Source organism: Vulpes vulpes, chromosome 11 (assembly GCF_048418805.1).
Source record: "Vulpes vulpes isolate BD-2025 chromosome 11, VulVul3, whole genome shotgun sequence".
NCBI lineage: Eukaryota > Metazoa > Chordata > Mammalia > Carnivora > Canidae > Vulpes > Vulpes vulpes.
Genome location: NC_132790.1, coordinates 66,504,266 through 66,531,097, shown reverse-complemented (window position 1 = coordinate 66,531,097; position 26,832 = coordinate 66,504,266). Strand labels below are relative to the sequence as shown.

Below are 26,832 nucleotides of genomic sequence, written 5' to 3'. Positions count from 1 at the left end.
TTAATTATGGAATGCAACCAGATTTTCAAACTTCAAACAGAATACTTCATCATACTAACTCCTTCAGTATCTTTTTTACTTTTTTTAGACTTTAAATCACACACTACAGCTAATGAATAGACTGGACTCTCAGGTTAATGAGAATAGGTGAACTAGGCCTATTTCCATGGTTTGGTTTATTCATTATAAATCAATTCAATTATCTGTGTATTCTAATTTTGGAACTTTAATCTGGAAACCATGCTTTCATTAGAAATATTATTTAAAGGGATCCCTGGGTGGCGCAGCGGTTTGGCGCCTGCCTTTGGCCCAGGGCGCGATCCTGGAGACCCGGGATCGAATCCCACGTCGGGCTCCCGGTGCATGGAGCCTGCTTCTCCCTCTGCCTGTGTCTCTGCCTCTCTCTCTCTCTCTCTCTGTGACTATCATAAAAAAAAAAAAAAAAAAAAAAAGAAATATTATTTAAAAATAGATCTCAGAAGTGTGGATTCTTCTGACTGGATGGTTTCTATTTTATAGTGGAAAAATTATATATTCAAATATACATGTGAATGTATATATAGTTAAGGCACACCATTTAATCAGCAGTATAAATAAATATGTGTAAATTTGAGGTACTTTAAAGTGGGTTTTTGCCATATCTTTGGCATAAGCAGTATCTTTTTTTTCCATTCAACTTGAAAGCAACTGAAAGGGAAGGCTGTTTTAATGAAAATATTTAAGTATGGAATAATATACATATGTTCATGGCATAATTGTGAGCCAATCATCTTAATGTGAGGCACCTTCTCCACTTTAATATTTTAGATGTGTTCTTAGGCACTTCTACTGGCAACCATAGAAAACAGGAAGAATTGTTCTCCCTTCTGTGCCCTTATCCTCTTTCCTAAAGGACAGGGAAACCTTCTAGCTTCTGATGAAGCCGACCTTAGAATCTTAAAGATTTGACAATATGATTAAGAGCAAGGCATTCCTAAGAAATTATATTTAAATATAAGTAAAAAATAGAAGTGAATTTTTAAATTGTCTCAATTAATATTTCTCCTAGGATTTGAATTCTGTCAGGATTAATTTAAGTAGCCTGATGCGAGTGCTCATACTGTTAATCCCAAGGACAAGGAAAAAATCTGATGCAAAACAAAGCCAAACTCAAGCATCTGGAGCCATACGTTTTTAACCTTCTGAAAGCATTAAAGTGAACTTAGAAATTTTAGCAAAGACCATCAATTCAGGGCTGATTAAATTAAGCAGACCTCTAGTGCAATGATGAGGACAGAAGAAAACGGGTTTCCCCTCTTGCTTTCCCTACCCCCCCGGCTAGCCAGGTGCTCTGGGTAGATAACCCAACTGAGTGTTCACAAGCTCTGGGGCATCCTTTCTCCACTACTGTCATTAGGGTACCTTTCCTACCGGCTTCTCTTTTGTCCCTTACTCTTTTTGTCTGTGTCTTTTTCTTTACTTGCTCCCTTGGAGCTGATATAATAGGGATGACTTTCTCTGTGGATCTCTTCATTCAAGCTGAAATTTTAATTCCCTTCCACCTCAAATTCAACTGGCACATGCCAGATTGTCCCTCTGTGCTCTGATTCCCCATTTCTGCCTATATAAGGATCTCCACTTACCAGGTAGGGGAGGTTCACATTAACACCTCATTGCCCCAGTCTATTCAAGAAACAGAAAGAAAGGAGGTTGACTCAGAAATACTGCCAGCCAAGGTAGGAAAATGGTAAAAAAATGTTACATATGAGAAACTGATTGAAAAAGAATAATTTTGAAATATGTATTATCTAGGGATAGCTGAGATTTCCCTGTCCCTAAGAGATGGAGATAGTAGCAACCCCAGCCTACAGTTCTCTGGTGTAGACTTCCCCTAAATTTAATCTTTTAATGGTCCTCTCTGCACTGGAACTCCCATATCCTCAAATACTGTCTCTACACTGTACTACATTGATCCACATATTAAGTTCACATCCCCTTCCCCCATGAAAAAAGATGACTCACACAAAAATTAATGTATACTAGACAATCTGGACTTTCTTAAAGATTTTTCTAGAAGTGAATGAGGGATGCACATTACACAGGTTGTCTGATCTCTTTTTCTAAAACTAGCAAAGAATGATAGGCATTTATAACTTTCAGTGCTTAAACCAGCTAGATCTTACTTCATACATTATTTCAACATCATTTTATCCTAATTTGTGTAAGCTCAGCTTAACACATGATTAAATATTTTAGAGTTTTCACTGAATATGGGCTACATATGTTTTGCAGGGTTTATGTTAAGGTGGGAGAGAAATGTTATCTTAGAAAGACATTATATGCATTTATGAGAAAATGAAATATCATTTTAGTTTTAGATTATGATAATTTTAACTTTTAATTCATGTTTGCCAAGTTTTTTTTTGAATAGTCATTTTCCCCTGGTTGATATTTTTTAGGTACCACTGACTTACTAATTTTATTGTTGAAAGCACAATAGAGCTCTGTCACTGTCTTTTGATTGGTACAGATGATAAGGTTTTCCACAATACATTAAACATCATAGATATACTGGGATATAGTTTAGGAAAAAAGATGAGGAAAATATTTAGTTGAGTATTTGTAACTTATATTAGTTTATTCATACATTTTATCTTTTCATTTACTAAAAATCAGTTGCTGTAAAGACAGATGAAATTTTCCCCTTCCTTAAAGAAAATAGATGTGAACATGTACTGGATGGCAATTTTTCTTAAGTATTGATGCATGGAATACAATTATTTCCCCACTAGCACAAATGTTATTCCTTTATATTTAGCAGATACCCGTCTGCATGAAGCAGACCCATTATTTGCAAGTTTATTTTTTAGTTTGATAGATTACATGACTTAGCTTAGCATTTCTTAAGCCTGGCCATGCATTAGAAAGCTTTATGAAATAACAACAAAATGACAACAACAACAAGAATGTGACCATGCCTGGGCTCCAGTATACTGGATAAGTTAGATCAGAGTCTCTTGGAATAGGGCCAGGCCTCAGTAATGTTAAGTTTTTCAGATGAATGTAATGTGCAGGCCAGAGAGTGAGAACCACTGACTAAATTTTCTCAGCTTTGTGCATCAGAGTTTTATCAGCCTTATCTCTAGTAGTGTGGTAATATAGCTTTGGTTATGACTTACTGTTTCCTGTTGCCTTTTACTTCTTTCCTTAGTCTTTCACTTTGGTTTGCCTAGAAATTATGCTTATGGCCATATGTTCACATGTCAAACCCAGTAATGATCTGTTTCATTGAAAACAGCTTTGGGTGACAGGCACTGAGGAGGTCACTTGATGGGATGAACACTAGGTGTTAAACTATATGTTGGCAAATAAAACTTCAGTAAAAACGGGGATCCCTGGGTGGCGCAGCAGTTTAGCGCCTGCCTTTGGCCCAGGGCGCGATCCTGGAGACCCGGGATCGAATCCCACGTCGGGCTCCTGGTGCATGGAGCCTGCTTCTCCCTCTGCCTATGTCTCTGCCTCTCTCTCTCTCTCTGTGTGACTATCATAAATAAATAAAAAAAATTAAAAAAAAACTTCAGTAAAAACGAATGAAAAAAATTACTTCTAATACAAAAAAAGAAAACAGCTTTAAAGTCATTTCTGTCATTCAGCATTATGCATAATTTACAGATGTTACTGATAAAGCTGATCTATAATTTGGACTTAATATTTTTAGTATGTTGAACTTGATCATCTATCTTATTGTATAGAGTCATAATTTTTCTTGGACATAAATAATATACTCCAACTAATGATTGCTTGGCCTACACTTTTCTAGTTTTTCATGTTTCCAAGAAAATGTAGAGAGTTCACCCCTGAGGCTGTGGTGCTCTTATGGTAAAATTTAGTTTATTTTGTCCATGATGTTAATGGATTTTTTTATGCTATATATTTTAGTAGTCTGCTTACTTACTGTATGTGGAATATATCAGTAGGTATACAACCATCTCTTCGGGTACCAGATATCATCTGAGTATTTGCCCACTGTACTGTGGAGTTGCCTGTATTTTTCAGGGAGATAAACAGGAAGCAATACCATATTACTAATGATGAACTCTGCAGCTCCTATAATTCTGCTTCCTTATTGATGAATCATTAATAGTGTTCACCAGAATTTTCCAGGTCTCTTCCTGTTAAAAGTAGAATTGCACATTTGATACTTGTGGTGGAGTGGGGCCAGTGAGTTGTGGAAGTGATGAATGTCACCTCTTTGAGCATGTAAATGTGTGCAGCACAACATCCTCCAGAATTTTGTTTTTCCCTGTGGCACTGTTATGGATAATGTTTGAAATGTTGATATGCTACTTTCTCAGCCTGGGTCCCTGAATGACTGTTCTTAGCAAACTACTTCCCCCTTCCCACCAGATAACAGATACGCAATGTGAAGAAGATATAGACCTTATGTTAAGCCCTTGGGATTATTCCAAAAGATACACTAATGATGGCACAGAGGATGTCACAATTCTTTGTAACTTTAGAAGAACCATTCTGAAATTTTAGTACCCTTAAGAATTTGGCCTAATGACTGAAATCCTATTACTCTTCCAGTCTGAAAAGAAATAACACAACTCGTTATCCTATAGCAACTTTTAAATAAGTTTGTTTCTTTGCCGTATAATGATAAACATATGAGTGGAAACTACCAACTGATGATCGATTTATTGAGTATAAATTTGGTCTAGTAAATATCCGCCAACAAAGGACTCTGATGTCAACATGCAGTATGATGACACCAATGGCTAAAAGAGCCCCCTAGCCAGTAGTGATATAGTGAGTCTCTGCCATAGGCCACAAATTGGGTAGATCCTTTTCATATAATTCTTAAAGTCTTATAGCAACCCCATGAAGACAGGCATTGTCACTATTTGACATATAAAAGAAACTGAGATTCAGGCTACTTGTTTAGCCGAAAGTCAGTTACCAAATGATGAAATAATGGTTAGAGTCAAAATGTCTAGTCCCAAAGTCCAAATTATTTCTCTTTCTATACCATGCCAATTTACTTATTCATAAGAAGTGGCCTAATGTATTGTTCAAGGTTTTCCCACATTTGTACCTACAAAATAAGGAAAATTATCACCTATTAATTTTAATATACATGTTGAATCATGGCAGTTTCTGGTAGAGTTGCTTTTTATTTGCCCCTTAATGTTCCCCTTTGGAGGACTAGTGACAAGCAGAACTCTTTGTGTTTTCAAATTACATTTGCAATAGTCTTAAGAAGTGCATCTGGATTAACATCTATTTGAGCAAGTGTTTTGCTCTTTAGGATCCAAATTCTAAGAATGTAGTTTGTAATAAGGATTAGCAAATTAATTATAACTAGATCATCAGGCAGTATTTTGGTCTTAGAGTAATGGAGTGAAACTAGATACCAATCTATTGAGCCAACTCAGTAACTCAGTAGAAAACTACATTTGCTATATATAGATGTATATCTATCTATCTATCTATCTATCTATCTATCTATCTATCTATCATCTATCTATCTATCTATCTATCTATCTATCTATCTATCTATCTTCCTCATCTTACAATGTGGTTTCCATTCTGATAAACTCATAATAAGTTGAAAGCATTGTGAGCCAAATGCATTTAGTACATCTAACCTACTGAACATAGTTTAGTGTGGCCTACCTTAAATGTGCTCAGAACACTTATATTAGCCCACACATGGGCAAAATCATCTCATACAAAGCTTAGTTGATAATAAAGCATTGAATATTGCACGTAATCGAATACTGTAGTGAGAGTGAAAAAAGCACAATTGTGTGGTTACAGAAAGGTTGTCAGCATACGGGTTGTTTACCCTCGTGATCGTGGGCTGACTGGGAGCTATGGCTTGCTACCACTGCCCAGCAGCATGAAAGAGTATCACCCCCATATTGCTAGCCAGGATGAAATTCAAAATCTGAATGGGTATCATTTTTGCACCATTGTAAAGTAAAAAAAGATAAGTCGAACCATCACAAGTTGGGGACCATCTGTATATATATATATGTATATATATATATGTATATGCGTGTGTGTGTGTGTGTGTATATATATATATATATATATATATATGCTTTTGCACCACATTCCTGCCGACAAATAAGATCTATAGCTATCAAACTCTCAGTAAGTTTTTATTTTAGAAGTTTCATATTTGATATAAAATTTGTAATTTTGGTGGGCAGCCCCGGTGGCGCAGCGGTTTAGCGCTGCCTGCAGCCTGGGGTGTGATCCTGGAGATCCGGGATCGAGTCCCACGTCAGGTTCCCTGCATGGAGCCTGCTTCTCCCTCTGCCTGTGTCCCAGCCATTCTCTCTCTCTCTCTCATTCAATAAATAAATAAAATCTTAAAGAAAAAAAAAAAGAAAGAAAAGAAAAGAAAGAAAGTTTTTTTTTAAAATTTGTGATTTTGGTATTATGGGGTTAAGATTTTTTGTTTGTGGAATGCCTGGGTGACTCAGCAGTTTATTGCCTGCCTTTGGCCAAGGGCATGATCTTGGAGTCCTGGCATCGAGTCCCACATCAGGCTCCCTGCATGGAGCCTGCTTTTTCCTCTGCCTATGTCTCTGCCTTTCTCTCTCTCTCTTTCATAAATAAATAAATAAATAAATAAATAAATAAATAAAATCTTTAAAAAAAAAAGATTTTTTGTTTATGCACTTGTTTTCTAAGCATTCTTTAGTTTTTGGCCCGCAGAAAGGTTAAGGGAATTAGAACATGTTGCTGTAACTATGACGTTATTTGTGACTAATACACCAAGAAAACTTCTGTAGTAATGTATAGGAAAAAAATTAAGTTGTCATAGTAATTAATAAGGCAAACTCTAGAGCCAAGCTCTTTGGGTTTGAAGGTTGGCTATGCTGCTTACCAGACAATTAAACTCAGGCAAGTCACTTAGTCTTTACAAATCCCACATGCCTCACTATAAAATGGAGGTTATTATAGTATCTGCCTCATAAAGATGTTGTAAAGGGTTAACTGAGATAATATATGCAAAGCATTCAGCATACTGCTTGTCATATAATAAGTGCTTTTTAAATTATTATTTTGAAGTATAGTTGACATATGATGCTATATTCATTTCAAGTGGGCAGCAAAGTGATTTGACAGTTTTACACATTTCTTAATGCTCACCACGATAAGTGTAGTTACTACAGCAGGCTCTTAATAGACATTAGTTGATATTATTCATTGAAACTACAGGGGAGGGCAGCCCCGGTGGCCCAGCGATTTAGCGCCACCTTCAGCCTGGGGTGTGATCCTGGAGACCAGGGATCGAGTCCCACATCAGGCTCCCTGCACGGAGCCTACTTCTTCCCTCTGCCTGTCTGTCTGTCTCTCTTTCATGAATAAATAAATAAAATCTTAAAAAAAAAAGAAACTACGAGGGAAGTATACATTTAAATTATTGATTTCCTTTCCCTACGAACCCACATCTACAGGAAGGAGTACCAAAAAGATACCAATTACAATAAGATGGAGAATAATATCTTTTCTTTTGATTAAGATCATATGTGAAAAAATGATATAATTTTAGTGTTGTTTTTTTTAAATCAACCAACATGCTCCCAGCAATGCAGGAAATAAAGCTAATTGAGCTTCTTATCCTTTGATTCTTTAGTACATGACTGAAAGAGACCATTGCTGCAATGCTTTTCTTGGTTAGTGTAAACAGAAATGCTCTGAACTATTGAAAGCAGGAGATAAGTTAGAGCTTTCTTAATCTGACTCCTTGGCGACTGAATAGTCCCCAATATCAGCAATGCCTTGAGAGTACTTTGGATTTGTTTGATGGAATTTGGAAGGAGAATAAGAAATATTATCTTTCATGTTCTTTGCAACTGAAAGAAACCAGTTTCTTTCCCTATCTCTATTCTGCTTTTTGATTCACTTACATTTATGTATGCTGACTTGACTGCTCCAAATAAATTCTTGAATTCACCTCTGTCATCTCCCGACTTCATCTCTTATGAATTTAGATAGCTGTGAACTTCTACTAAAGTTTAAAAATCCAAATCCAAATAATATGGCCAACTTTATATTCAACTTATAAAGGATAGAACAGGTGGCTCCCTTTCTCATCATCAAATACATGAAAAATGTATTAAATATCACCCAGGTTTCTCATATTGACTCTTCACTGGAACAGCAGTAATCTTTTCTAAGAAATTCTCAATTTTCTAAAAGTGTTTTTAGTTACTGTTAAAGGAACCAGAGTCAGGTCATTGTTTTTAAGCCAAAATACAAGGCTTGGGATCCCTGGGTGGCGCAGAGGTTTGGCGCCTGCCTTTGGCCCAGGGCGCGATCCTGGAGACCCGGGATCAAATCCCACGTCGGGCTCCCGCTGCATGGAGCCTGTTTCTCCCTCTGCCTATGTCTCTGCCCCTCTCTCTCTGTGTGACTATCATAAATAATAAAAAAAAAAAAAAAAATTAAAAAAAAAAACAAAAAACAAAATACAAGGCTCACTAAATTGTCTTCAGAGTCATACCCCTTATGAGTTAAGGGTATGCCTTAAAGTGAGTCTTTTATGTTGTAGTTCTTAAAATAGTGGAGTAGCTTTTTGGTACATTCTTCCATTAGGGAATAGTGAAATCCAAAACTCATAATCATATAACTGAAAGTCTACAATTGAACTATTAACTTACTTATTCATTTTTTACTAACTCCCCCACATATTAGATTACTTGTATCATATATTCTAGCCAAAGGCCAGGACCAGTCCATGACTCAGGCAAAACCCATTATCCCTAAACCCTACACAATACTGATTAAGCTAACTTTGAAAATAAATTTCAGAATTATCACTTCTTTATAATTTTGTTTATCTCCCAGAATGTGTACTGATTCTGCATTATGTATTTAACCATCCTCTTCTAGATCTCCCACCTGCTCTTATGATTCACTGTGAAATAGAATCTGAGCATCTTTCTTTGATACAATAATTGTTTTCTCATAAACATATATTCCATAAAAAAACAAGGAAATATGGAGTAGAAGATAGCAGCCAAGTAACTTTCCTTTAGGTCCAGGTCTTGATAACCATATGTACTATTGATTAAAATCCATTATGCCAATCCTAACATTTTTAAGGCTCAGGGCAAATAAGCACATGCTTATTTTCATGGTTGATTTAAACCCATCCTCCCAGTCTGTTGAATGTCCTTAGCTATAGCAAGTGGCCTGGCCAGAGCAGTGGGAGATAGCTGCACTTTAGCACAGGCCTTAAAAATTATCTGTTGACTCAGTATCATCAATACATTCTGTGCTTCCTGTGCTCTGTTCATCAATACTGATATTTCATTACTAGTAATTCATTACTAATGCTATCATTTTACGTAGCAGTGTTTACAATGGCTCTCTCTACAGATTTAATGATATACTTAGTTTTACCAAAAAAATGTCTACAACTTGAGGGGCAACTGGGTGGCTCAGTTGGTTGAGCATCTGACTTAATTTTGGCTCAGGTCATGATCTCAGGATGCTGGGATTGAGCCCTTGTCAAGCTCCACAGTCAGTGGGGAGTCGCCTTGGGGTTACCTCTCTGCCCCTCCCTCTTGCTCTCTATCTCAAAAAAATAATTTTTTTTAAGTCTGCAACTAGAAAGAATATATAAAATTCTTTAAACTATACATAATAAATTTGATTCAAACTTTTGATACTTTTTTAAATTATCATAAAATATATGTAACATAAAATTGAATATTTAACCCTATGTTCAATGGTGATTTTAGTTTTCAATTACTGATTAATAATCCCTCCCCCCCCAATTCCTAAGAAGTATAAATGTGACCTGATACAGAAAGTGCTAGTTGGCAGTTCTTTGTTAATTTTCGACACACTCTATTTCTTGTGATATGGGCTACAAGCCACTTCATAACACCATCTTTGTGATTTGTGCAACAGAATTGCCTTTAAAAAAAAAAAAGATTTTGTTTATTTGAGAGAGAGAGAGAGCATAAGCATAGGGGAGGGTTAGAAGGAGAGGGAGAAGACTCCCTGCTGAACAGGGAACCCAATATGGGGCTTGATCCCAGAACCCTGAGATCATGACCTGAGCCAAATGCAGATGATTAACCACCTGAGCCACCTAGGCTCCCCGACAGAATTTCCTTTTAGTGCTATAAAATTTTATAGTGATTAAGCCCCCAAATTCTGGACTTTGATGGCTTGTGTATGAATTCCAACTTTATCACTTACTAACTATATGAGCTCGGGCAAGTTCTAAACTCAGTCACTCTGTTTCTTCATTTGTAAAATGAAAACAACAGTACCTACCTCATGAGATTATTAGAAAGTTAAAATGAAGTGTTGTAAAGTGATTAAAACTCTGCTTGACACCTCATAGTACACAAGCATTGGATAAATTAGTAAAATTTAAAAAATAATCATAGATCTTCATTAGAACTTCTATGGAAATAAAATGTGTACTCAGTCAACTCCTCCCTGCTATGAATAGAGTTCCTATCTCATTTTCTTGGATTGCATAGGCCAAATGATAAATATTTATGTCCTCATCATTTATGACAGTAATAATGAACATTTGAAAAATGCTTTACATTTTACAAAGTACTTTTTACATACACTATCTCAATGTAATCTTCATTCATTGTTAAGAAAGTGAAGTTTAGATTAAGTGACTTGCCTGAGGTCATATAGCAGCAGAACTGGGACTCAAGCCTACATCTTCTGATTACAAACTCCAGGTTTTTACATTATATGTCAACCTGTTTGAAATTTATATTGGACCATCTGCTTCTAATCTTCATAAGCATATCAAATTCATATAAGGTATCATCTGTAAATAGAAGATCACAATGTCCTTCTTATTGATCTCCTGCTGTTAATTCAGCCAACTTGATTAATTAACCATAAACCAGAACTTTTCAAAGTTAGACAAAGATGTGAAAGGTGTCTTTTTCATGTTTAGTGTATTGATTCCTAGCAATAGATTTAGAACTTCTTCATGACTGTCACTAAAACCTAGTATTTATTTTATTCTCTTGTACCTTAGGAGTAATTGGTAATTATTGATACAAATATTGGTATCTTGATAGCAGGATTTGTTTTGGTTTTTTGTTTTGTTTTACTCTACTGTTGGTTCCCCAAATTGCTCATTATCACATTCTCCCAAAGAGCTCTTTAAAAATATTACTATTCAAAAAAAAAAACAAAAAAACAAACAAAAAAAATATTACTATTCCTGGGGCAGCCCAGGTGGCTCAGCGGTTTAGTGCCACCTTCAGTCCAGGGTGTGATCCTGGAAACCCGGAATCAAGTCCCACGTCAGGCTTCCTGCATGGAACCTGCTTCTCCCTCTGCCTGTGTCTCTGCCTCTCTGTCTCTCATAAATGAATAAATTTTAAAAAATATTACCATTCATTATTATTTAGGCATAAAAAAGGTAGGGAAATTTTACCATTTTTGACAACATGGATAGATTTTGAAAGCATTATACTACGTGAAATGAGTAGACAGAGAAAGATGAATACCATATGACCTCACTTATATGTGGAATCTAAACAACAACAAACTCATAGAAAAAGAGATCAGATTTGTGGCTATCAGAGGCAGAGGGTGGAAGAAAGGAATTGGAGGAAGGTGATCAAAAGTTACACACTTCCAGCTATAAGGTAAATTAAATACTAGGGTATAAGGTACAGCATGATGACTATAGCTAACACTGCTGTATGATATATAGGAAAGTTGTTAAGAGAGTAAATACTAAGAGTTCTCATCATAAGGAAAACAATCTTTCTGTTTTTTCTTCTTCCTTTTTATTGTATCTATATGAAAAGATGGATGTTAGCTGAACCTATGGTGGTAGTCATTTCACAATATATACAAAACAAACCAATCATGCCATATGCCTTAAACTCACACGGTTATGTGATGTGTATTATTTCTCAATAAAACTAGGAGAAAATACACACAATTGTGTGCATATGTATTTGTGTGGATATATAGAGAGTGTTGTGTATACACATACACACACATACTCACATGCATGTACATATATATTTCTTCCTGAACCTATGTACTTAGGAATGTTCTGTGAAACTATATAGTTCCTCAATCTCAAGAACACTATATAGCAGATTATGTCATCATAAATATCTGTTTTCTATGTCTACTGGAATTAGTTAAAGAAAATATTCATGAAAATGTGTTTTTATTGTGTTGGTGTGTGTGTGTGTGTGTGTGTGTGTGAAATGAATAAATGTGTTTATGAGTTTGTGGTGCTGAAGAAACCAGACAAATCTTCACAAAATTATGATGTTACACTCCTCTGTCCCTTCAAATAGTTTCCTTCTTTAGTGGCAGTTGATTTTCTCCCTTCTACAACAGCTACAGTCCTCTTCATCTTCACTTCTTCTCTCAAAATCTGATTTCAGTTCCATCACACTAAATGACTGATATATTGGTTGTATAAAAATTGTTTTCAGAAGGATGTCAGTCTAAATAACAGACCAGCCTAAAATGTCAGACTGAGATTTCTTTAAAAAACAACCACTACTACACAGAATGTAGCAGTTGTATATTTCTTCTAATAGGAAAATAGCTTAGATATTCAAATTATTTAGTAAGTATATGTTAAAATCTAAATTAATAAAAAAGTCATCTGGTAGCCTGTGATTTTTCTGATTTTCCATTGGGACTATTTTAAACTGCTTGTCTTCCTCCTCCACCCTCTATGCCTAGGTTTTGAAGGAATACTCAGTTCTTGTTTTTGTAATTCCTAATATTTCAAGCTAACTAATGGAATCACACTGTAATTGGATGTTCATATTTCCTTATTCATTCTTCCTAATTTCTCCCCTAGTACTCATTGCATTCTCAGTATTATCTCTCAGATATAATCCATAGTCTCTCAGATCCCTGTAAGGTATCAGACTAAACAGGACTAGAACTTTTTTCTTTTTAAAAAGACTTTATTTATTTATTTGAGGGAGAGCGATAGAGAGAGCACAAGCCAGGGTGGGGAGAGAGGGGTGGGGAGAGAGGCAGAGGGAAAAGGAGCCAACTCCCTGCTGAGCAGGGGGCCCAGTGCGGGGCTCAGTCCCAGGACCCTGGAATCATGACCTGAGCCACAGGCAGACACTTAACCACCTGAGCCACCCAGGTGCCCTAAAACTTTTCTTGAGGGGGCAATTTAGCTAGTTCACACTTTCCAGTAGTGTGGAGAGTGGACATAAGTTATTTTGATCTTAAAATCCTTCTGAGTTAGAGTAAGCAAAATTGCTATTTATGTCCATAGGAAACTTAGAATAAACAGTAAGTTAGTATGATTTTGAAAGCAATATTTGCTTCAGGTGTTCAATAATTGGAATACACTATCTAAATAATCCAGAGTTGACTTAAAGATTATATGAACTGATGCTAAAGATGAGAGATGAGAGGGGAGGAAGTCGAGTGTGTGATGCACATGGGTGTGATGTGGCTATCTTCTAGTGTGCATCAAAGGAATGGGAATGTTCTTACTGTCTAGATTACTGGTTGTTGTTGCAGAAATCCAATTTAAAGAAGACAAGATATCCTTGTGATTAACTTTCTACTGAATTGCTTTAAGTGAAAACAATCTGCCCAACAGAGGAGAAGAGCGATTGCTTTGGTGTGTTAGTAAATAGAACGATGCATCAGGGCAATGCATGGTTAGAGTCAGCGAGCTACACTACAAGTCTGAATGTATAAATAGCATCAATTAACGTAAATCACCAGGCAGAGTACCTTAGAATAGGCAGTAGTGTTGATCCTCAAACATTCAGGAGAGATGCATTCCAAAGGAAAATTTTATATATTTTTAGATTATGAAATTTGTGAATTATATCCTCATGTTTCTGAAGGCATATTATGTAAGAAATAACTTAAAGTAATGGTCACTATTTGAAGTCATTTCAATAAATTTATGAAGCTCAGTAAAGCAGGCTAAGTATCTATGATTCTGGCTTTTCAGATCTTTAATATATGCTCAACGCTGTGTCTAAAAGATAAATTTTCTAAATTATAAGTACTTATTTTGCAGCTAACTTTAATAATGATGTAACCAAAATCATAATTTTGAACTCTAGATGCTACCGTTGTACGTACAGGATTGTAGTGAGGCTCTACCATCCCCCAAAGAGGTCACATTAAAAAGCATTTTATTGAATTACTTTAGTCTTAAAATTAGGTACTATTTTTTATTGTAGTATCTAAAGTACTTGAAATTAGACACTTTTTTCTTTTTTTTCTTAAGATTTTATTTATTTACTCATGAGAGAGAGAGAGGCAGAGACACAGGCAGAGGGAGAAGCAGGCTCCATGGAGGGAGCCTGATGTGGGACTCGATCCTGGGTGTCCAGGATCAGGCCCTGGGCTGAAGGCGGCGCTAAACTGCTGAGCCACCCGGGCTGCCCCTAGACACTTTTTTTCTAAGAAAAAATATACTTACTAATATCATGGAATAAATTAGTGGCCCATGAAGAATTTTACAGATCTGATTTCTGTACAGAAATTGAAGTTTATGTTATCTTAGAAGTAATATCACCATATCATAATGCCCAGTAGTAATCATGTTTATAAATTTTTCTTTTACTCTTCTAGGGTTTATTAAATAATTCAGGATTAAAATGCAGTAGCTTTCATTTTCATCTCCAGTTTTCTAACTGGATTTAATCAATGCCACATTGAACAAAAAAATATCTAATTATAATAATATTTAGTCAGCTTCTATTATTTGCAACTCTTCTAGGCTTAGATGTGAACAAAACAAAATTCAAATGCCTTTGTGAGACGTAAATTAGGAGGTTAAGACAAATAAATAATAATGAAAGGTAAGGTATGTTAATTGTTAATGAGTGCTATGGGAGAAAATTAAGGGAAAAGGACAGGTAGAGTTAGGAAGTAAGGTGCCAAGGGGAGAGGAGGAAGGACTACCACCTGCTTATCTATGCTGATATTCAAAGTCCCTTAGCTAGGGAATTCTTGCCCACAGCCAACCAAACACCAGTTTTATTGACAGTATTTCGTGTTTTGATTGTATTTTCCCCTTTCACATATTCCAAAAAGTAGTCAGGCTCCCGTGTTCCCATGTGCCGGGGAGTTTTCTGTTGTGGAGGTCAAAAGCAGAGCTTGCCTTTCTTCCTGACCTGAATTCCTTGAAGATGAGAAAAGGGTGGACTGAAAACAGAGAAGTCAGTGCCTCTGAGATGGACAGGCAGGAGCAGCTGAGCTTGGAAGGGATCCTTTCAGATTTGGAAGAGGACAAGTCTGTCAGTGCCCTGAGAAGTGGCAGTACCTCAAAAAATAGCATCATGGCCCACCCAGAGACGTTGAACCCATGCCATCAAGGTTCCCAACTTCCAAAAAAATTATTTTGTCTCGTGTGGCCAAGAAGCTTTAGATTGCCTGACTGCAAAGGACTGGAACAAAGATGTTGCTATTCATGTAACCACTATGGGTTGTAGAGTAATCTGTCTTCACTTTTCAGGCATCATAAATTTCTTTCCAATTTATATGAACCTAGGGAAAGTAAGGGGTGGCCCCAATGACTGAGATCAAATTTCATATCCTTGTTGGATGCAGGCTGTTACACTGTATTTTATTTAGCAAAAATCAGTAATGCTTACAAGTTTGAGGTATAAGATTTATCCTGCTACAACATCAGATCATTACATCTTGATTAACTCTGAGGTGGAAAAGGAATCTTAAAATACAAAGCAACAAAAGAAGAATTTCTGCCGGGTTGCAAATTTCATTCCTCTGGCCTTACTGGTGGACAAACAGATATATGTTATTTTCGTTGACTTTGCCACTCCATATTAGTATGTGATGACAGCAAAAACTTTATTGAATAAAATAGGACATTCAATTTTCCCTCAAATCCTGGGAAATGTAAAAATAATATTAAGTCCTTTCAGTCAGCCACTAATACTCATGAACAAGATCATATAGGACAGTCATTTACGAACTTCTCAATTTTGGACACAGCTAGGAATCTTCTCAGACACAAGGTACTATCTTCCCTGTCTAGCCATGTGTTAGTAGTCTCAGACTTCATCTTTACTCCAAATATTTAGTTTATTCATCTACCAAGAATACATCTATCAAGAATCATCTTATTTACATTCATAAATTCACACAAATTTTTAGACTCTGTGTCTTCCTTCTCTTTCTATGATGATTACTTACTTTCCTCCTCCACCCTAAATTTAATAAACTGAGAAAACCCAAATTTCCAGAATATTATAAACATAATGAAGGGCATGATATCCCTTCTTAGGATCATGGTATTTATTGGAATTTGAAGATGTCCGGTCCTTTCTATGACTTCATCTGAAATCTTTGATCTTTCTCCTTGACTTGATGAGCTTATAGCAACTTGAAAGTCTGTTAAAGAGATGCCTTTAAAATTTCCTTCTTAAGTATATTTGAAAATTTGTCTGTGTTTTGTTTTGTTTTCAGGATGGAAGATACTATGAAAGTTCTAGCATTATTACATATACCCAGGTTTTAGTGAAAGACATAGGTCTTCATGACTGCAAAAGATGAAGACAAAAATAATTATTCTCACGTTGCAAAGGATGGGCCAAAACCAACATGGCAGCCTTTAGCCCAATTTATGCAAGGATATAAAATGTTTGGGGTTAAGCTTACAAAATTTCTTTGGAGAAAATAATGACATTCTGTGGCATTTTCCCTGAGGAGAAGTACACCTCCTCACTCTTCATCTTGGGAAAAGAAAAGATGTTGCTTTTCATCTATAAGGGATTTTTTTGAGAGCTTGATGTGTATACTCTTGCTTGAGCAACACAGCATACTGGTGTCCAGCTTTCCTCCGAGGAATCTACAGAGTGAGAGTATCTGGTTATCAGGTTTGGCAGCAGAGTGAAAAGAGCTAGAGGCACTGAGAATAGTCAGCATTACCATGGTTTAGAGGAGAAATGATGCAGCCAACATGGGAAAAAAGAATCAAGGGTCATTTTAAAAGGGTCCCCACCCAATATGGCTTGCTGCTCCCTTGCAATCTAGGCAGAATAATGCAGTGAAATGGTTATGGGGTGGGGGATTGAAAACAATCAGCTAAAAGAATGACCTCCTCTGTCAGGGGGAGCTGTTCCTAGTTGATAGAAACCATTCTCCAAAAAAAACACAAGATTCCCCATAATAAAAAAAATACGCTGAACCCATAAAGCACCAACCCCAAATTGCTGTAGTCGTGGTCAAAAACTTTTTTTTTGGAATTTTTTTCCATTCTCCACACCTAATCTCTTCAATCGCAGAGAACCCAGAAGATGTGGGGAGAGAAAGAGAAGCACATAGAGGAAAAGGAGGTCCACTTCAGCCTGAAGTATGCCTCTAGCTGGTGGAGGACAGAAGCTTTAACTTAAAGTGGAGTTTGAAATTTTATCTCTTATGTACGAATTGACATTTTAGTTTTTGAATTTTAGGGGACATTTTATTACCTGAGAGTTACCAGGAAAGTCACAAGAGCTGTGATAGATTTCAGTCAAGGGTTTAGAAACCTCTAATTTCTAGTTTAATAGAGTGATTTTTGAATGGCAATTATTTTCTGCTTGAGTTTGGATCCTATTTTCTATACCACTTGGTTTTGAACAATTCTTTGTTAAATCTAAAGTTAATTATCTTACTTGACTTTTGGATGAAATGGTAAATGTAGATATTTTCATGCCTTTGAGAGATAATTTTGTATTTAAAAAAGAAGTTTTTATCTTTTTTTAAAGATTTTTATTTATTCATGAGAGATGAGAGAGAAAGAGAGAAAGAGAGAGAGGCAGAGACACAGGCAGAGGGAGAAGCAGGCTCCATGTGGGGGCCTGACGTGGGACTCAATCCAGGGTCTCCAGAATCAGGCCTCGGGCTGAAGGTGGCGCTAAACCGCTGAGCCACCCGGGCTGCCCAAAGTTCTTGTATCTTAAGAAAAAAGATAGGAAACTAGTTTTTGCCTTAGTTTAGGCTTAAGACAACATTGTTTCCTTTGCTGAATTTTGTCCAAAATGTAAAACTTCAAGTTCAACATTTATGTCATTAAATACTATGGTATTTTTAAATTGAACCTAATCACAGTATTATTACTATAATTTATTCAAGCATGATGGTCGTTCATCCTTCACGAACGTTGCCCTAATAATTAGTATATGGAATTAATCTGTTATGTTTGGTGAAATGCTGAGCCTTTATTTCCTTCAATCCAGAAGCTTTTCTTTGGCATATTCCAGTTGAAAGATTATGATAATGTCTTAAACAGCTTAGTTTATGAAGATGATTGCGAATAAACATTTTCTGGTAACTTCTGCAGAGAATTCTATTTAGATAAGTGTGAATCACTTCAGCATGTCTTGAAAAATACACAGACTCATTCAACTGAAAGTTTTATTTTAATTAGAGAAGACATTGATTGTTCAGGTAGGAAATTGGGTTCTAAAAGTATATAAGATTACTATTATTATGTAATTGTCTTGGTAGAATTGGCTAATACAGTTAGCCAAAGAAAGAAGCAAAAATACACATACAGGAAAGAAGAAGAGCAAAATTATCCCTATTAGTAGATGATTGTTTACCTGGAAAATCCATGGAGCTCATTTCTAAAAAAAAAAAAAAAAAATTATAAACAATAAGAAAATTCAGTTACATGGCAGTTATAAATTACTATACACAGGTAATCAGTGTGAAAATATGAAGGGGTAAAAGTTCCCACTTATAATAGCAACAAAACATACATAATACAGGGATAAGCTTAAGAAGCATGTGTAATAGCTAAATGAATGAAACTTTAAATTTCTACTAAGAGACAGAAAATAAAACCTAGGTAAATAGATATAATCCTCTTCTTGGTTTAGAAAATTTAATATGGAAAGATGTCAATTCTCCCTAAATTAATTTTAAAGCAATCTCAATTTTTTAAAAGGACTTAAGACAAATGCTAAATTGTACAGGAAAATTAAATATAGAAGAAGGGGTTAGGCCTATAAAATAAAATTACAATAAAGCTCAAGTAGTTAAAGCGGTTTGGCACTAATAGTGATTTGACAGATAAATAGAACAATGTAATATCCAAAAATAGACTCCAGACTACTTGGAAATATAATTAGTAGTTAAAAGTTATATTCAAATAATTAAAGTAGTATTATTTTTAAAATTCTATGGGTACAAATGGCTACCTACTTGAGAAAAAAAGTAGAAGGTATACCTCATACCTCTAAATTAGTACTAGAAGGATGAAAGATTTAAATGAACATAAATGACAATACAAATATCTAAAAGGTAAACTGTCAACAGGAGATCTTTGTAATACATGTGGCAAAGGATTACTTTTTAATTTATAAAAATCTCTTATAAACCAATAAGAGAAAGACCAATATAATATGAACACAGGACCTGAACAGTCATTCCAGAGAAAAGAGAATGGCTTTTAAAAATGTAAAAAAATGAAAAAAAAATGTAAAAAAATGATGAATAAGTTCTGGGATCTAATGTACAGCATGATGACTAAAGTTAATAGTACTAGACTATATACTTGCAAAAAAAAAAAAAGTAGATCCTAAATGTTCTCATTATGCACACACACACAAAAGTTATGTGAATTTATGAGATATTAACTAATCCTATTTTGGTAATAGTTTTATAAGATATGCATGTATCCAATCATGTTATGCTTTTAAATTTACAGGTATATGTCAATTATATCTCAATAAAGCTGGAAAAATATTAATAATTTCTCCAATTACTAAATTTAAGAAATGAAAATGATAATTAAAAAGAAATACCATATTTCCCATAAGATATTGATAGAGATTTAAGAGTTTGGTAACAAAAGTGTTCTCCAGGAGGTGAGGAAACATACTGTTTATGGCATTGTAAATTGTGACCACCTCATTCAAGAGTCAATTCCCAGTAACTTCCAAATTTTAAAATATACATACTGCAAACCTGGTAATTCAACATCTAGGAATTTATTCTTCAGTACACTTTCACATGGGCAAAATGACACATGGAGAAATTATTTTATCATAGTATTGTTTCAAATTGCATAGTATTAGAAATAACGTAAATGTTCATTAATAAGGCATTTGTCAAATAAATAAGGTACATATATGGCACATGTGTGGATATACACACGTCTATTTTCTCATTTCTTTGGTTATCTCATCCAATTTCTTGGCTTTAACTGCCACGTGTGTGTGGATGATTCCTAAATTCTATGTGTAGTTCCATTCTGTCTCCTGATTTCCCTTACCACACTCCTCCTTGGTATCTCCACTTATATGTCACAACAGACATCTTCTACTCCTACCTGAACTCTTGATCTTCCCCCACAAATCTCACTTCCTTGACATCCTTTTTCTCAGTAGACAGCAAATTTTATCCTTCTCCTAGCTCAGTCCAAAACCATTAAGAGTCATCCTCTCCTTCTCTCACAACCAGTTTTCAGTTGGTCAAGAAATTCCTTTTGCTCTACCTTTAGATTATGTCCAGAATCTTGCCACTTTTCATCATGGTGCCTGCCTGCCGCTACTCTGGCCTACAGCACCATCATTTCTTACCTAGATTATTGCAGTAGCTGGTCATCATATCTATATGCCCCTGAATAGTCTATTCTGGTCATGAATCAAATCAAATGTTATTCTTGCTTGGAACTGTGAATGGGCTCAGAATAAAAGGCAAATTTCCTGAAACGGCTCGAAAGGATCTCCATGATATGGCCACTGTTAATTTTGTGACCTCATTCCCTATTGCTCTCCATTTTCATTCAGCCTCAGCCAGCATGGCTTCTTTGAAGCTTCTTGAATACGTTTGTATTCTCCTACCTTAGGGTATTTTTTTCTCTGTTTGGGAGTACTCTCTCTTGGGATATCTACATGGCTAACTCCCTGACCTCTTTCAGGTCTTTGCTCAAACGTCACCTTTTCCAATGACAGTTGCCCTATTGACTTAACTTTTCTGTATTACATAGAACTTATAATCTCCTATAATATACTGTAGGCATTACTGATTTGTTATAGATTGTCTATTTCACTGGCTAGAATGAATGTAAGCTTTATCTATTTTCTTCAATGATAGATCCCAAGGGTTTAGAATATGTCAAATCAATTAATAAATGAAGCAGTCTTCAAGACAAATTGAAAACCTCAATGTACATATAACTATTCACAACATTCTGTAAAATGAGTTATATTTATATAAATGATACAAATGTTTGTAGATGTATCTCTGAAAAACTATGAAAGAAACTAGTAATAATGGATACCTATGGGAGAAACTATACCAGGGGTGGGTAGGGAGTAACAGTCTACACTTTAGAATATGCACTTATCCCTTGTTAGTTGAAAAACTACAATGCATAGCTGAGTCTAATTCTGGAATTCAAAATTCTTTATAAGTCTTAATTTTTTTCTTTGAAGATATTTAATTTTATTACCACTAGATGGCACATACTTACTGATAAATTCTCAAAGAATCTCAAACACAGGTTTTTAAGAAAGCATTTTAGTTCCCCAGACTCACCAAAATTTACTTTAACTGTCTACAGTATTGATTTTTCTCAAGAAATTTCCTCAACTTCGCTTGTTTAGTGTCATATCAGCTTCTAGGCTATTTCTTACTAATTTCTTAGCATCATTATAACACTTAAGTTTCAGGAGTATCTTAAACCTGCTAACACTAGCCTAGGTACTCTGTTTACATTTTCTAATGTTTATTGAATTGTATCTACCTATCTTTTCATTTCTTTTTCTATGAAATTAATGAAATTTAAATATTCTGTGCACAAAGATTTTTTTAAAAATAGATTTTTGTTTGATTATATTGTTTCACTGCTTTTATATCAAACAAATCCGTGTCCAGAACAACATGCAATTTAACAACCACTTTCTAAATGCTTAAATGATACACAATGAGATTAGGCAAATGGGTACTGTGAAGGATACGAAGATCAAATGTTAACTTGTGCCTGCCTTCAAGGACCTTTCATTTTATGGGTGGGATCATACATGAATATTAATAACTATGATACAAATCAGAATGTATTAAATGATTAAAGGAAATATTAAATATAGTAGGAACAAATAGTTGATATTAATTTGGGGATTCCAAGAATAAGGTGGAATTTGAAAAGAGCGTTAAATATATAGATAGCTTCATTCTTTGAATAAACTGAATATAGGTGTTATAGAGATTAACATTTTTATATAAAGAGTAAATTATATATCTAAGATAAAGATATGATCATTGTATACAAGTAGTGAATTGAATTATAGAATAAAAATCTGTATTCTTTTTGATGGTAAAGTTTCCATAAATAAAACGGTATGCATTTTATAAATTGTAACATTTAAAAGTATTATAAAAAACTTTTTAGGCAAATTCTGGGCCTGGTTGGCTCAGTCGTTAGAGTATGCAGTTCTTGATCTTGGGGTTATAAGTTCAAGCCCCAGGTTGGGTACAGAGATTACTTAAAAATAAAATCTTTAAAAAACTTTTTAGGCAAGTTCTAAAATAACATTGGAAAAATTATTGGGCCAGATAATTTTTGTAATTATTTTTAACATAGAGATTCTTTTACTCTGATTTTCTTTTCAAAATATTTTTTAATATTAAGTTAATTTGTATGTAGAAAAATCCTGAATTCAAGTAGAATTATATATTTTAAGTGTTACTGTGCCAGAAAACTGCCATCTATTATTTAATTTAATACTCATGAAACTTATGATATATATACTGTTACCCACATTTTACAGAAAGATATTGGGGCAAAGGCTTAAAGGAACTTGTATGAATGTCACCTGTCTGTGATAACACCAAAACTGGATGTGAATAGAATTAATTTTCTTAAAATAAGAAACTTGGCTTTTCAACTTATACCACTTCAATATCATTGCTATTGAAAGAGCATCAAAATTGAACACCAAGGGCAGCCCTGGTGGCGCAGCGGTTTAGCGCTGCCTGCAGCCTGGGGTGTGATCCTGGAGACCCGGGATCGAGTCCCACTTCGGGTTCCCTGCATGGAGCCTGCTTCTCCCTCTGCCTGTGTCTCTGCCTCTCTCTCTCTGTGTGTCTTTATGAATAAATAAATAATTTTTTTAAAAAAATTGAACACCAAAAAAAAAAAAAGAGCATCAAATTATTCGACTAACATGTATTAATACTGACTACTTTGTCACATTGGTTGTCCTTTTGTAACTTTTTAAATGTAAGATGAATCATATTAAAATATTATCTTAGTGAATCAAGAATCTATCCCTTTGACTTTTAATGTACAAAATTCCCACAACTTTGGTATACTCTAAAATAATAAAATAATAATCATATACCAAAGTCTAAGTAATATATGGTATAATCAATCATACATTAAATCAGATTAATTCCAGCTCAATGGCTAAATCAAGTAGATATTAAAACAAAATTATATATTCAGAAATGAGTCTTATTTCTTTTCTGTGTTTCTTTAGCCAGAAAAATGTAAGAAAAAAAGAAAATGGTATAAAAGTGCACTACAAGAAGCCCACGTCCTCTATGGATATTCTCATGAGCAAAGACTGGAAATGTGCTGCCTATCTGAACAGGGTATGTGAGGGTTTTTGTTCTTTACCACCCCAAAATGAGGATTATTCAGATGTATGCCTCCCAAAATATAATTGCACATTTAAATAAATCTCTTCATAGGGATGTGATATATCTTTATCCATTGAAAAAGAAACTTTGTATGGATTAATAGTATGTATTTTGCCCTCTGAAACTATTTTCAGTGACTTAACATACATTTTATTTAAATGCAGGGATTTTAATTAGCACTTCTATCATCTTTAAGACTACGTAAATTCTCTTGTGTATTTCAAAGTATATGTTTCAAGATTAGAAGCTGTGGCTTTAAAATATATTTCTGAGGTGAAACTTTCACTTATACATGCTGCATTATTTCAGAACAAAGTATTTTTTAAAATGTTTTATTTTTAAAGAAATTCAGGGCTGAGATAAAAACAACCTTCAACTTTTAGTGAGGTGAAAAAATATGGGAAGATTTCAGGTCATTTTCAAAGAAAGTTCTCTTGAATCATAAATATTATGGTTTGTATATAGCTTTTTAAACAAATTCATCAGAAGGATTATAGTAGGTAGGACACATTTTTAACTGAATATGATTGTCACATAAAAATAATGATTTTCAATAAACTTAATTTGCTTGCTTAATGATAATAACAATTATTATCTTAAGTTCTAAAACTGATTATAGAAGGATCTGGCCTTTAGTACTGACTGAATTTTAAAGTAAGAGTTTCTTCTTGGACTTTAATATATATTTCTTTGAAACTTGGGTGTGAAAACATTTTATTTGAGAAAAATTCAAATATTAACCTAGCTACTTAAGTTTAGATTTTAAAGGAAATAAGTTGATTTAAAAAGAGTGAAAAAGAATGAAAAGCACATTACTCTGGTTACTATGAGACTGGGAAAAGAAACATTTATTACTATGAATGTGATTTTATTTCTGAAAATATAATGTCTCTGTTTATTAGCGGTAAAGGTTGCACTTCCTGTATTGTCACAAATAGAATTTTATTCTTTTCATGGACTATACATTTTTCTTGTGTAACCAAAATAAACTTTGAAATATTTAGTTTTTTTATTTTTTCAATATTAATATTTTGAAGTAACATAGTTATTTTTTTTAAGTTATAGTATAGTCATTTCACATCAGCAGTAGAAATACTCTTTCAATAAGTATGGAGCTGTGTCTTTGTTGTTATTGTATGTGCTGGTATACTTCTTGCTTGGCCAGAGACCATAGAGAGAGGTCATTTCTCATTGATTTTGCAGCAGACCATTTTCTTGCTGAAAGTCTGATGATTTTTGCATGCAGAATTTGATGTAATTCAGTCTGATTATAATAAGTGCTATTCCTAAAGATTTTGATTTTGTCCCTGAAGGAGCCAGAATGGAGGGTCACAAAGAGACTTCTAGGAATTTAGTCTTTGCCATAATAGGCTCACTCACTTCACACTCATTCTTTACTATCTCCAAAATAGACAACATAGTCCTTGCGTTTCCAGGGTGAATTCTAATATTCAGCTTATTACTGTGTTCAAAAGTAATTTTGAGAGGTAATTAGCCATTATTCAGATATTTTACAAAAGATGAATAGCTTACAGGCAAACAACTTACTTCATTCCAGCAATTATGAGGGTTTCTTTACTCCAAAATTTCTTCTTCCAACCTAGAAATAACAACTAGTAATTTCTTGGCCTATATTCTTCCTACCCTGCAGAAATTGGCACACTATTACGTTTGATGCAACTCTTTCACTGTTAAAATCTGTAATGATATGTTAAAAATATAGACCCATTTCATATGATAAAGGTATAGTTTTATAAGAAACTGACAGACTGTTCTTCCAAAGTAGCTGCATCATTTTTACATTTCCACCAAAAATGAATGACAGTTTCTATTACTCCACATACTTGCCAGCATTTGGTGTAGTTAATGTTCTAGATTTTGGCCTTTCTAATAAGTCTGTAGTGGTACCTCATTGATGTTTTAATTTGCAATTCTCTAACAATATATGATGATGAACATCCTTTCGTATGCTAATTTGCCATATATAAATCTTCCTTGGTGAGCTATCTGTTCATTGCCTGCTTTTTAATTCAATTGTTCATTTTCTTATTGTTGAGTTTTAAGAGTTCTTCACATACTTATAGCAGCATTGTCAACAATAGCCTAACTATGGAAAAAACCCAAATGTCTATCAACTAATGAATAGATAAAGAAGATGTAGTATATATACACAATAGAATATTACTCAGCCATCAAAAAGAATGAAATTTTGCCATTTGCAGTATATCACTACTCCTAAAACCAATATTGCACTGTATGTTAACTAACTAGAATTTACATAAAATCTGAAAAAAAAAAACACGAAGAGAAAGAAGAAAAAAGTTCTTTGTATATTTCAGATAATAGTCCTTTGTCAGATATTTTGTAAATACTTTTTCCCACTCTGGATTATCGTCATTCACTTGACAGCGTTCTTCGCAGAGTGAAAATTTTAATTTTAATGAAGTCTAGCTTATCAATTATTTCTTTTGTGGATCTTGCCTTTGATTTTATATCTAAAGTCATCAGCCTACACTAGGTTATCCACATTTTCTCCTATGTTACCCTCTAACAGTTCTTTAGTTTTGCATTTTTCATTTAGATATGTGATTTTGAGTTAATTTTTGTGAAAGGTATAAGGTCTATATCTAGATTCATTTTTTTTTACATGTAGATATCCAGTTGTTCAACACCATTTGTTGAAAACTGTCTTCATTGTCTTTGTTCTTTTGTAAAATATTAGTTGACTATTTATTGGGTTTGTTTCTGGAGTCTCTGTTTTATTCCACTGATATTTTAGTTATTCTTTTCCCAATATTACACTGCCTTGATTATTGTAGCTTTAGAGTAAGTCTTAAAGTCAGGTAGGGTGAAGTCCTCTGACTTTATCCTTCTTTAATATTGTGTTGGCTATTTGCATCTTTGTCTCTTCATAAGAACTTTAGATTGAATTTGTTGATAACTTGTTGGGATTTTCATTGAGATTGCACTGAAACTATAGATCAAGTTGGGAAGAACTGACATTTTGACAATATTTGGTCTTTCTGTCCATAAATATGGAATATGCCTAGACTTATTTAAATTCTTTGATTTTGTTCATCAGAGTTTTCCTCATATAATCTTGTCTGTATTTTCTTAAATGTTGCCTAAGTATTTTATTTTGGTGGGCACTAGTGTAAATGGTAATATGCCTTTAATTTCAAATCCTACTTTTTCATTACTTATAAA

At 34.4% G+C, this 26,832-nt stretch overlaps 1 protein-coding gene across 3 annotated transcripts in view; it reads left to right on the top strand.

Annotated features, from left to right (window-relative positions):
* ZCWPW2 (zinc finger CW-type and PWWP domain containing 2) overlaps nt 1-26,832 on the top strand; it is a 127,026-nt gene that overhangs the window by 44,644 nt on the left and 55,550 nt on the right. For all 3 annotated transcript variants that reach the window (XR_011995245.1, XM_026006370.2, XM_026006369.2), the window contains exon 5: nt 23,463-23,577. Coding sequence is in view for 2 of the 3 variants with exons in the window: in XM_026006370.2 (XP_025862155.1) it covers nt 23,463-23,577 (115 nt within the window). In the remaining variant the exon portion in view is untranslated. The remainder of the gene's footprint in view (nt 1-23,462; nt 23,578-26,832) is intronic.